The following is a 12,165-nucleotide window of genomic DNA, read 5'->3' as shown; positions in this document are numbered from 1 at the left end:
TAGTATATTATAAAGATGAAACAAATAACAGCTTGGTTATTATTTTTATAACTGCATTTAAAAGAGTTTTTCAGAAAATAAAGCATACTTTTAGGATGAACAAAATATATGTACAGGGTGATGCAATATTGTGGGTAATTACTCACTCTTACATTATACTGGGGGCCGTATATACAAAATTATTCGTTTAATGAGAAATAATGAAGGAAATCCATGTTAATAGGAGAATAGTGTTACGGAAAAATAGGTTTTGTCTCTTTTATGTTATAATTATTGGATAGTATTTTTCTGTTTGTTTGCACCGCGATGCTGTAATCCAACAGGGAAAGTTTATTAGTCTTCTCGCTTATTTTTGGAAATTTGTGTCGAAAAGGTGATGGGTCAACAAAAGGTCACTGGAAAATCCCCAGAGTGTAAGGTATTAATATACGTACGTAATAATACCAACATTAAAAGGTTGGGTAGAGAAACCCAAAACTTCCCTTTCTAAAGATTTTCAAAAGAAAAGCATGTAGAAGGTCGCCAATTTATGACGGTTCTATTATCTGCAGGCCTGTAAAGATGAGAATAAATAAAACGATTTTTTGACTGACAAGTCATCGGCTGACTTCTTCGTAGAGGAACTTTACTTTTATTAATTCTCACATCTTCCTCCATCTCCACTCCTTCCGCACAACTGGTCAAAATATCGAATAAATATGAAGCTCATAAAACGGGAAATAAGCATCCGATCTTGTGTTAGCAGAAATAATGGGATGTGTGAAATATGGAAATTGGCCGATGCTTACTTCGGATTTTATAATCGTTTTGTTTATTCAAAATTTTGACCGTTTGTGGGGAAGGTACCAGAATGAATTGTCTGATCCCTACCATCTTTATAACAGATTTTGTGTTGATACAAATATTGAGATGTACCAAGTCTGAATGGAATCGGATGTTGATTTCTTATTTTATGAGCTCCACGTATATTCAAAATGTTGATCTTTTGTGGAGGAGCTACATGCTAGAGTGAACCGATATTATCCATTTTCGCACCTGACCTAGCACTGATGCTAGTATTAAGAACTGCAAAGTTGGAGCAAAATCGGATTATCCTTTTTCTTTCTGTGCTGTAATACTGGGGATACTAGGGCTACGAGACAAAAAAGATGTATATACATTTAAATGCTGGAGTGCCCTAACAATGTATTAAGTTTGGACCAAATCGAATACTCCCTTAGAGAGTTATGGTGCGCACCAACCAGCCAGATAGGCGAACATCGATATATCGACTCCAAATGTCCCGAAACGGATTTGGTTCAAAGAGACCTAGTGTCTAAAATCGTTATTTCGGTCCTCTGTAGCCACATATCGAGTTGCGCTAATGTAGTTCCATGAAACGAACTAGTTCCTTATCTAGTTCCACGAACTCCTGTCGTTTGTATGAAAACTACGCGAATAAGTTATATGATATTTATGACATCACTCATACTTTTAAGAAGTGGTGTACTGAACTATGAACTAGATTGTCACAACTCTAGCCATATGGCTGAGGGTATAAAAAAAACAAACAATGATTTTTAATTTTTTGTTATTACATTTTTATTTGTTTTTTTATTATTTAATTTAATTTTTTTATTTCTTTTTTTTTTAATTTAATTCTTAAAAACAACTTAAAATTAAATTAATATCACAACAAATTCTGTGAACACACACAAGTAGAGGAATGTTTTAAATGCAATTGGAAAACTTAAAACTGACCACTTGTAGGACACAAAAAAGAAGCTTAAAATCTAATTAACTTAAAACTATAATTGATATTTAATACATTTTTACGTTTCGAACTTGCCCAGCAAAAATAGTCATCACAAATTTAGTAACCAAACTTAAAACTTATAAAATAAGTAGTAATTTTTTGACCATGGGAAAAAAATTTCTTACCAATAAAATAATGGATTGAAAAGCTAATTTGCGATGAATATCTTTGCTGGGTTATAGCATGCATTTACAAAGAGCTTTGAATTAGAAGAGCTCCAAGACATGGGCATAATTAATTGGAACTAATGTTAAGCTGCTTTTTGGTAGGATAGGATAGGAAGGGAGCTATGCACAACAACGGAGGAGCTTGATAAGATATAATTGTGGTCAAGGAAATATTATAGAAAAGAAAGGAAATATTATTCAAATTTACATACAACAATACATAAATACATATAAATGTTCAACCACTTATTATATCCGTTTCCAAACAATAAAGATATTTTACAGTTAATTATGGAATATTTAAAACTTTCAACTATAGTTACAGCAATTTCTCTCTTTGTTTTCGTCCTGGCTCCTTTTTCCTCAGAGATAAATTAATTATAATCACTTGGAGATACAGGACAGATTTGATATGTTGATACGATATTGACCACAGCATGTAAAATATTGGCTAATTACTTAAAGGCTATTGATACAACAACAATAAGGATAACAACAATAATATAAATACGAAAGCACACCAATATATAAACAAGAATACATAGATTTTTTTTTTTTAAAATTTTTTTAAATGAAATTTAATTTAAAGAGAATTTGAAAGACATAAAAAATGGAATCCAATTGTTTACAAAACTAAAAATTAAAAAAAAAAATAAATAAAATATTTCAGAATTGAAATTGTTTTAATCTACGCTACCACATTGAAGTACAGGGCAATGCATACCCAAAGAGGCTGTTCCTTTATGACGATACGAATATGAATTGCAAAGAACAACATAATTTCACGTGAGGTTTTCAAATAACCAATTATTTAATTTAAAAAAAAAATAAGTTCAATGGAATCAGTCGGTATTGCCGGTACTGCGTATTCTAAACTCTATTCCCTCATAAACAAATCCGTTAAAGCCTTCCAATATAAAAGACTTACAAAGGCTCTAGCGTCTATGCAAGAGGTGTAAAAGCTATTTTTAATGCTCTCCGACTTATAGAAAAGATGTAAAAGTAAACCAGTAAGAAAAGTCTAAAAGTCGGGTGGGGACGAATTTATGATACCCCACACCCAGTTTGCATATTTAGTAGAGCTTCACATAACAAATAAAAGTTTTAATGGGGAATTTGTGAAAATTAAATCATACCAACTTTGATTATAGTAATGGGAGGAATAACCTCCTCTGAATTGATTTCTACTAAATTTGTCGAGGCATTTGTGCCTTTTCAATTCGGGCTTGTATTATCCATTTGGTACACAATTAACTTGAAATTGGATAGATATATATGAGAGCTATATCTAAATCTGAACCGATGTCGATAAAATTTGGCAAAGGTATTTCTGAGCTGTATTTGAAATATTTTCCCGAATATCTACTTACTACGGAGTCCATATTACGGCTATGCAGGGCAAATTCAACAAATCGGATGAGCAATATTTATGGGAACTATAGCTATATCTAAACCGATCTTCACCAAATTGTGACATACTAGCTTCTAGACTCAATTTGATCGTAAGTCCATCCCATTTGGACAAATATTAATAGTTTGGTGCGCAATAAAAGGTAAATCGGACGAAGTTATATGCTATATCCAAATCTGAACCGATCTCGATAAAAATTTATTTCCCCAAATATTGTTGTTACAGAGTGCATATTACGGCTGCGGAGGACAAAAATAACAAATCGGATGAACAATATATATGGGAGCTATATCTATATCTGAACCGATTTCGATCAAATTTGGCATATTGATTTTCAGGTCCAATCTGGTCGTACGTGCAAAATTCCATACTATTTGGGCTTATATTGCAAGTTTGGTGCACATTATACGGCAAATTGGACGAAAATATATATGGGAGCTATACCTAAATTTTGACCGATTATCTCCAATCTCAGTAGGGTTCGCCTTGGGTCAAAAAAATTACTTGTGCAAAATTTCATCTGAATCGGACAATAAATGCGAACTGTACTTTGTTTACAAAAATACTTGGACCCTAAATATTTTGCGATCATCTCTAAATGCAAGAGGTCCCACTATATCTCCAAATTTAGACTCATCTATACGATTTGCTTGTCTATGATATTTGGATATATTCGGCAACAAAATCAGCATAAAAAAGCCAGAAGTCAGAAGTTTGCCATTTGTATATTTTGGAATTCGCTTGTAAGTTATTTTCAGCGTTTCGGTAGAATGGAAATGTTGGTATTTTTTTTAACACAAAAGTAGTGGTCCATTCTACTCGCTGTCCCAGGCCGCAAAATCAGGAACATTTTTAGTTGTTGGTCCATTTCAACCCCTAAATATATTGCGGATATCTTAAAAAACAATAGGCCTAGCCCTTCTGAGCCCTTTTGGAAAATTTCGTGAGGATCGGACATGAACAACATTTTTGTCATCTTTTTATCCGATTTTTTAAGATTTCATAATTTTATGCAAAGAGGGCATTCTGAATTGAAAAAAATTGTCAAAATCGGCCCAGCCATTCTTGAGATATAAGCATTCTAGCAACACCCCCTTCCTTTGAATATATACATTGTATATTTTTCGCTATATATATCTGATATATTTACCATCGACATCTACGTAACGGTCAGGATTGACCTGTTCGTCTATTTGTGATTTCGCCGGGATTAAAAATATTCGCGGTTTAATGGAAAATTTGACTTTCATTTAGCACAAATGTTGGAAGGCTTCTAAGCTCTAGCCCCATGCTAACTTTTACGTCGTTTGTCTATAATTGCGACATGTAGAGCAACTGCAAAATCAGAATATTTTTTATTTTTTGGTCCATTTCATCGCCTAAATAATATGCGATCATCTCCAAAAGCAATAGGCTTCTATTGTGGCCCTAGCCCTACCTTCGTTCTAAATTTCGTGAAGATCGGGCTATGATTGCGGCCTGTAGAGTAATTTCAAATTAACATGGACAGACGGACAGACGGACGGACGGACATACATAGCTAGATCGACTCAGCTCGGCGAGATAGGAAGATCCATATATACTTTCCCATGTGGGAAATCAATATTTCGAGGTGTTGGCCCAATCAAACTTATAATATGTGTTGTGGGGTATAAAAATCATAATCTCCATTAAAGCTTCCCATATTCAGAAGAATTGAAAAAGATCGTTAATGAGCTCAAAAAGCTCGACCTCGGTAAAATCACTTCTACCTATATGGATGGAAGATATTCACCATTACTTTTGTGGAGGGAAAGGTCTTAACACAACCCGTGCACCAGTAGAATCTCGACTTCCCTAAAAGCTCTCTTATCTGTAAAGGTGGAATATCTTCCGATTTATTTCCATTATTTCAACAAAACATCAATGCTTAGAAAATATATATTGGGCGATTTTCGAATGGAGGACTTCCCAAAGCCCTTCCTTAGGGAGAAGAACTTCTATAGCTTCTGCACACATACAGAACTTCTCACTTGACTTCCATGACTTGAAAACAACAGGCCTTGTACCTTTGACAACATTGTATTATCAAAATCAGAGATGGGTACGTCTTTTCAATCAATTTAAATTTAACTAGATCACTTACAGAAAATGCAGAGCTGTATAGTATTGTTTAATAATGAGGTTACCTTGAATTAATTTTGTCATGGCCTGTTCTTTATAGACTCTAACTGCTACGCAGATGTTTAAATTTCCCAACCCTTTTTACAAATCACAGAAATTAAAGTAAACAATTGACCTAGGTATTCTTTGAATTTAATTAAATCCAATTTCCAATTATAATTGCAATTGAAAGAATGTACAGCGTGTGGTATGAGTAATTTAAATAAACAAATGCCGTTTTAATTACTCATACAATCCGGGGTACGGGATGGAATGAGTTATATAAAAAAAAATATTTATTAGACGTCTATGATTTCTTTGGAAATGAAAGTAAAAAAAAAAAAACACGTTTGAATAACAAAAATTAAAGGGAAAATATCCCGGTGAACTTTTGAAACTCTGTGGGGGGATGAAATGTTGGAAAATTCTTTAAAAAAATAACTTTGGAATTAATATTTGCAGATTTAATTTATATTTCTTGATAAGAAAACGAATAGGTTATTTATTAAATTGAAAACTGTTAAAATATAATTTTTATTCAAACATCTTTAAAGTGAAGAGCTAACAATTTTTTTTTTCAGGAAAAATTTTTTTTATACCAAGCATATGAACTTCCAACCTCTCTACTTTTCCTAACGGAAAGATTTAGGGTCAGTTACTGTATCATGATACGATAATAAATATGTCATTCCAAATATAATTTTCATTACACCCTCAGCCATATGGCTACAGAGGGTATAAATCATTTGATACGACCAAAACGAGCCTCATCGAAATAACAGTTTTAGACACTAGACCTCTTCAGACCAAATCCGTTTCAGGGCACTTGGAGTCGGTCGAAGGGTGTCCGATCGTCCACTTGTCTGGTGTGCATGATAACTCTCGGAGGGAGCAGCCGATTTGGTCCATACTTGGTGCATCGAAATATTATTATCAAAATTAGATTTAGTTCGGAGATGGGCACTTCTTCTGGTACCTCCCCCACAAAAGGTCTAATTTTTCAAAAAAAAAAAAAAAAAAAAAAAAAAAATATATATATATATATATTTTTTTCTGCACAAAAAGAGAAAGGACATTCCGATTTTGCTCCAACTTAGTAAATCCTAATATTTATATCATTTTTAAGTTCGGTGCGAAAATGGACAATATCGACCCACTCCATCAAGTACCTCCCCTACAAAGATCTAAATTTGTACTAATAATAACTCCTATAAAATGTGAAATTGTCTTCAAAATACAAATGTTCCAATATTTTTATTAGCACAAGAGCTGATGTGAAAATGGTCTATATCGGTCGATACCTTCTGATACCTCCCCCACATAAAACGCAAAATGAGCTTCCATTTACTCTCAAACTTGGCATATCCTAATATTTCTATCAATACAAGATCTGGTGTAAAAATGGAATATGTAGGACCATTCCTTCTGGTACCTCCCCCACAAAGAGTCTACATTTTGAATAGCCATGAACTCGAAAAACTCGAAATTAAAATCCGATTCCATTCAGACTTGGCACATCTTAATATTTCCATCAACACAAGATCTCTTATAAAGATAGTAGAGATTGGACCATTCCTTCTTGTACCTCCCCCACAAAGGGTCAAAGTTTTGAATAACCAAAACGATAACGGTTGAAATCCGAAATAAGTATTTTGTTCACTTCATATTTTACACATCGCATTACTTCTTCTAACACAAAATCAGCTGTGAAGATGGGATATATCGGTCCAGTCCTTCTGGTATCTTCCCCACAAAGGGTCAACATTTTTAATATCCATGAAGCTCATAAAACGCGAAATTAACATCTGATTCCATTCAGGCTTGGTACATTTCAATATTTCCATAAATACAAGATCTGTTATAAAGATGGTAGAGATCGGACCACTTCTCCTGGTATCTCCCCCACAAAGGGTTAAAGTTTTGGATATCCAAGAAGCTCAAATGCAAAATTAAGATTCCATTTCATTCCGATTCCATTCAGACTTAGTAAATCTCAATATTTCTATCAACACAAGATCTGTTGTATAGATGGTAGAGATCGGATCATTCCTTCTGGCACCGCCCCCACAAAGGGTCAACGCTTTGAATAACCAAAACGATTGTGAAATCCGAATTAAGCATGCTGTTCTCTTCATATTTCTCACATCCCATTATTTTTACCAACGCAACATCTGCTGTGAAGATGGAATGTATCGGTTTATTCCCTCCACAAAAGGGTCAAAAAATTCCATGAAGCTCATAAAACGCGAAATGAACATCCGATTCCATTCTATGAAAATAAATACCTCTGAAGCTCTTCTAGTCGCAGAAGAGCTTTTGTATCTTCTAAAATGAGAAGTGCTAATAAAGTTTTTCTATTATAAAAATTACTCTTACAGGTCAAAAAAAGCTTTAACAGGTCTATTTTAATTAGAAGTGTTTTTTGAGGTTTTCTAGAAAACAAAAGAGTTCTAAGAGCTCTTCAAGAGATAGAAAAGCTTTTAAATGTATTTTACATATAGAAGAGCTATATAAGCATATATATAGAAGAACGACAAAAGCTCTGCTTTGATATTTTATTTGTGTATTGACAAGCTTTTACAGCTCTGCTATAGATAGTAGAGTTTTAAAGCTCTTATATAGTAGAGCTTTTATGATTCGTTTATAGATAAGGTAGTTTCAGATCGTTTTGTTTTTATTGAAGAGCTTTTACATGTACACACATGTGCTACAGAATTGAAAAATTTACAGTTACTCTTCAAATGAAATGCCGCTTTAGAATTTCTTCTACAAAAAGACGAGTCTTTATACAATTTCTTTAGATAGAAAACGTTTTAAAGCTATTCTGTAATTGGACGAGAATTTGCAGAGCTTTCTTGGATAGAAGAGCTTTTAAAGCTCTTTTGTTGGGATTCATGTTTTTGCAGTTTTTGTATAAAAAAACAGGAGTCTGGTTGTTTTTTTACGGACGGAAAAGCTTTTAGTACTCGCTTATAAATCGGAGCTTTTTAAGCTCCGGAAAACAGCAAATGATCTATTACAGGTCTTTTTTAAATTTAAGAGTTTTTTTTTTCAACTTTTATAGGAAAGAACTTTTAAAATCCTTCTATAGATAGATCTTTGAAGGTTTTAATGTTTTTCTATTGATAGTAGAGCTTTTATGATTCCCGAGAGACTTTTGAAGGTTTTGCGGCTTTTCTCTTGATAGAAGAGCTTTTATCGTTCTTCTATGGATATAAAAGCTTTTGAAGCTCTTCTGTAGAGAAAAAGTTCTTAAAACTGTTTTATTAATATAATTGCTGTTATTGACAGAAGTAGCTTTTCTGTAGATATCAAACCTTTTTTCGTATTTTTTTAATATAAAAGAGCTTTTATATGCCTTTTAAGTACAAAAAAGCTTTTACAATATTTCTATTGAGAGAAGAATGCCCAGTGTTCTTCTTCTGCGACATTTGGTAGTACTTATTTAGAAAGAAGGGCTTTTGCAATTCTTCTGCAGAAGTGAGCTTTTTCAGTTCATTTTAGCCTTTGGGACACAAAAGAGCTTCCCTGGCTCCGCTATTTAGAAGACGTTCCGCAGTTGTGTGATTCTTTTACCTTTTGTATATAGCTTTTACCGCAATTCTATTATAGGAGTAGGCTTACTTCATTTTTAAAGATAGGACTTTTTAAGCCCGTGTATAGATAGAAAAGCTTTTACCAATTGTTTGAGGTATATGAGCTTCTATAGATTTTCTATAAATAGAAGACTTTTTATGGCTTTTACTGCATAGAGGAGTTTCTTCAGCTCTATAAATTCGAAGACCTTTCTGACTTCTTCTAATACATGGATGACCTTTTTCAGTTCTTTTGAAGCTTTGCATAGGAAAAATTTTTTCCTACATTGTTTATGTTAATTGGTCCTTATTTGTTTTCCTTTTCTGCTTGATTTTCAATTCATATTTTCGGTATGAGAAGGTTCTCCATTCTTGCTTTCCTCTAAATTCCATTGGATTTGCAGCCCTGCACAGCAATTTACATATATATTTATTTATGTGCGTGATTTTTCATTAAACCGTTCTTTGGAAAAAATATTTGTTCAGGTGATGTACCTTCTACCCTCCCTCTTCTTGATGGTCTTGGAAGGAGCAACAAAAATAGAGGAAGTGGTGGCTGAGAAAAAACCTATATAAATAAATAAAGCATAGGAATAGGTGGAACCAACAAAAAAACGTAGAATCAATTAAAATACGATTTAATTAAACTCTAATGATAACAAATACTTCTTTTTCCTTTCACCTCTTCCACGTTCAGTTCAAGTCCGCCGGACAGGATCCAAGCAATTACAGCTGCTGCCTCCCCGAACAACTTTTGAAAACATCTTCAGTCTTTTTTTTTTTGGATTTTTTGCAAACAAAATATTTCATGCTAAGCAGGTGTTGGTGATGCTTAGGAAAACCACACAGTTGTTGTTTTTTGTTTCTAAAGGCTTGCATTTGTTGTTGGTTTTTGTTGCTGCTGGTTACCACTGCCGATTTGTCGAATTCTCTTCAAGACTTCAATTTCACTTTTCGGCTGGGCATTTGCCGACTTTTGAACGCCATAATAAGGCGATGACGCTGGGGTTGGTGTGGGTTCGGCGAAAAATGGAAAGGATGGCAGGAATGGTAATGATGGTGAGTATTGCTGTTGCTGGTGGGCTTGGTGTGGGGGAGACTGATGCTGCTGCTGTTGTTGCTGTTGTTGGAATGGCAATTTGATTTGATAACTGCCTGTTAAGCGTCCAACCAAATTATTGACTGCACGCAGCGTTGAAATGGGTATCTGCAAAAGAAGAAATTGAAAATGAAAACGAAAATGAAAAGAAAACAATAGCAACAAAAACAACAACGATTTAATGGCTTTTGAATGTCTTTATGATTTTTAATTAAAAATTGGCAAACTTCAATGAAAATAACAAGGAAGATGGGGAGATGAGGATGATGATGAGGAAGAAGACGAACTGGCGTTGTGGCATTAAAATTATTAAAATCGTCATGCCATTGGAAATAATAACATAATATTAATAAAATTGAATTTGATAATTGTTTAAAGATGTTTTTGCAAATTCCGCATTGAAGCAAAAAAAAAAAAAAATTGAACATTTACATAATTTAGAGGAAGTATCTCTTCCCAACACCATAGTGGGCAAATGGATGTAGGAATGAGGAGGGGAACTCTGACCGTTTAATTTTTGGTAAGCGTTAACAAAATTGACAATAACAATAGGCAAATGTACAATAAACGTTGAGGCGTGATCATAAATTGTACTAAAAGTACTAAAAGGTACTAATAATTGAATCGTCTATATTAGACAAACGTACAGAGCTAGCATTCAGAAATTTGAAATGTGGTGAGTGAGATATATGCGTGAAAGGTTTTTTTTGGACATTCTCACTATAAATGTACTAAAAGTACAAAAAAATACTAAATTCGGTACTATTTCGTATTATGTGAATGGAATGAGTCTCGTCATTTGATATGAGTATTAAATTTGGGAAATGGGGTTAATATAAGAACAGATTTTCGAAATGTGTACTAAATTTAAAAATTGTACTAAACGGTACGTAATTTGGTACAAATTGTGTTTGGGAGTTTGACAAACGATTTAACCTTTTCCAGAGCATTCCTGCAATTAGTTCTGGATTTAGATTTGAATGTAAAAGAATTTAGATCCTTCAGGGCCGCTTGACTATCGACATTTATAGTCACCGACCCATCCAGCAGTTGTTGTTGAGTTTGAAGGATCTTGGGATACACAGGCTTTCACAGAAGACTCCAGCTCCCGTTCCACTTTCCATGTTTGACCCATAGTATAGACAGCTATACAGTTAAAAGGTGGAATGTTGCGGGTCCAGGCGTCTCTGTTAGGTATATTTGGATATCAAGTAATTCAAAGCTTTGCCTTGGTGACATATATAATCACTGGCTATAGCCTGATTTCCTATGTTCTCCACATACTTGAGAATGACGGAGTGTCCAAAGGATTGACTCCGCCATTGTCCCAGTTCATTGAGTCGCAGGGCACACCTATCAGCTTGTTCCTCTACAAATAGACTTAAGGGTTTAAGTGGAGCCTGTAATTAGTAGCGATGCAACTCTTTGGAATTATCAATGCTATTGCTGAAGGTAGTTTCCCCTAAGGAGTGCCACCAAACTAGCACTCCATAAGTTAGGATTGGCCGGACGACTGGCTCATATAAATATTTGATTATATTAGTCTTAAGTCCCCAGCTCTTTCCTATAGAGTTTTTGCAAGAGTAAAGTGCAATTTAGTCCATCTTCGCTCGCTCCTCGATTTTCCTCTTCCAGTTTAATTTCTAGTCTAGGACGGTACCGAGATACTTGGCTTCCGAAGACAGGCTTAGCATAACACCATCCAGCATTGATAGCGAAAAATCTGGGATTTTCCGCCTCCTTGTAAAATGTACGAGCTCAGTTTTAGATGGGTTCATTGGTTAGCGGTCACTGCTGGTGGGTGGGGTAAGGCTTACCAAAAATATACGAAAAGTACTAAATTGTACCAAATTTTGTATTTGTCATACAGATATAGGTGGAATGAAATTTGGAATCTGGGTCCCTGATGGGGTGAAGGATACACGCTCCACAAATATTTTTTAGAAACTCGTACGTACCACTACCATAATGGGTGC

The 12,165-nt window shown here is 34.3% G+C and overlaps 1 protein-coding gene across 3 annotated transcripts in view; it reads right to left on the bottom strand.

Moving 5' to 3' along the window:
* Window positions 1-8,231: 8,231 nt before the first annotated feature.
* The window catches only part of LOC101899845 (putative uncharacterized protein DDB_G0286901), a 91,935-nt gene continuing 88,001 nt past the window's right edge, over window positions 8,232-12,165 (bottom strand). For all 3 annotated transcript variants that reach the window (XM_059130921.1, XM_005178303.4, XM_059130920.1), the window contains one exon: window positions 8,232-10,297. In XM_059130921.1, coding sequence (XP_058986904.1) covers window positions 9,956-10,297 — 342 coding nt within the window. In that variant the 3' untranslated portion in view covers window positions 8,232-9,955. The remainder of the gene's footprint in view (window positions 10,298-12,165) is intronic.

Source organism: Musca domestica, unplaced genomic scaffold, assembly GCF_030504385.1.
Source record: "Musca domestica strain aabys unplaced genomic scaffold, Musca_domestica.polishedcontigs.V.1.1 8, whole genome shotgun sequence".
NCBI lineage: Eukaryota > Metazoa > Arthropoda > Insecta > Diptera > Muscidae > Musca > Musca domestica.
Note: the sequence above shows the minus strand (reverse complement) of the source record. Positions and strands in the feature narration are given on the sequence as shown.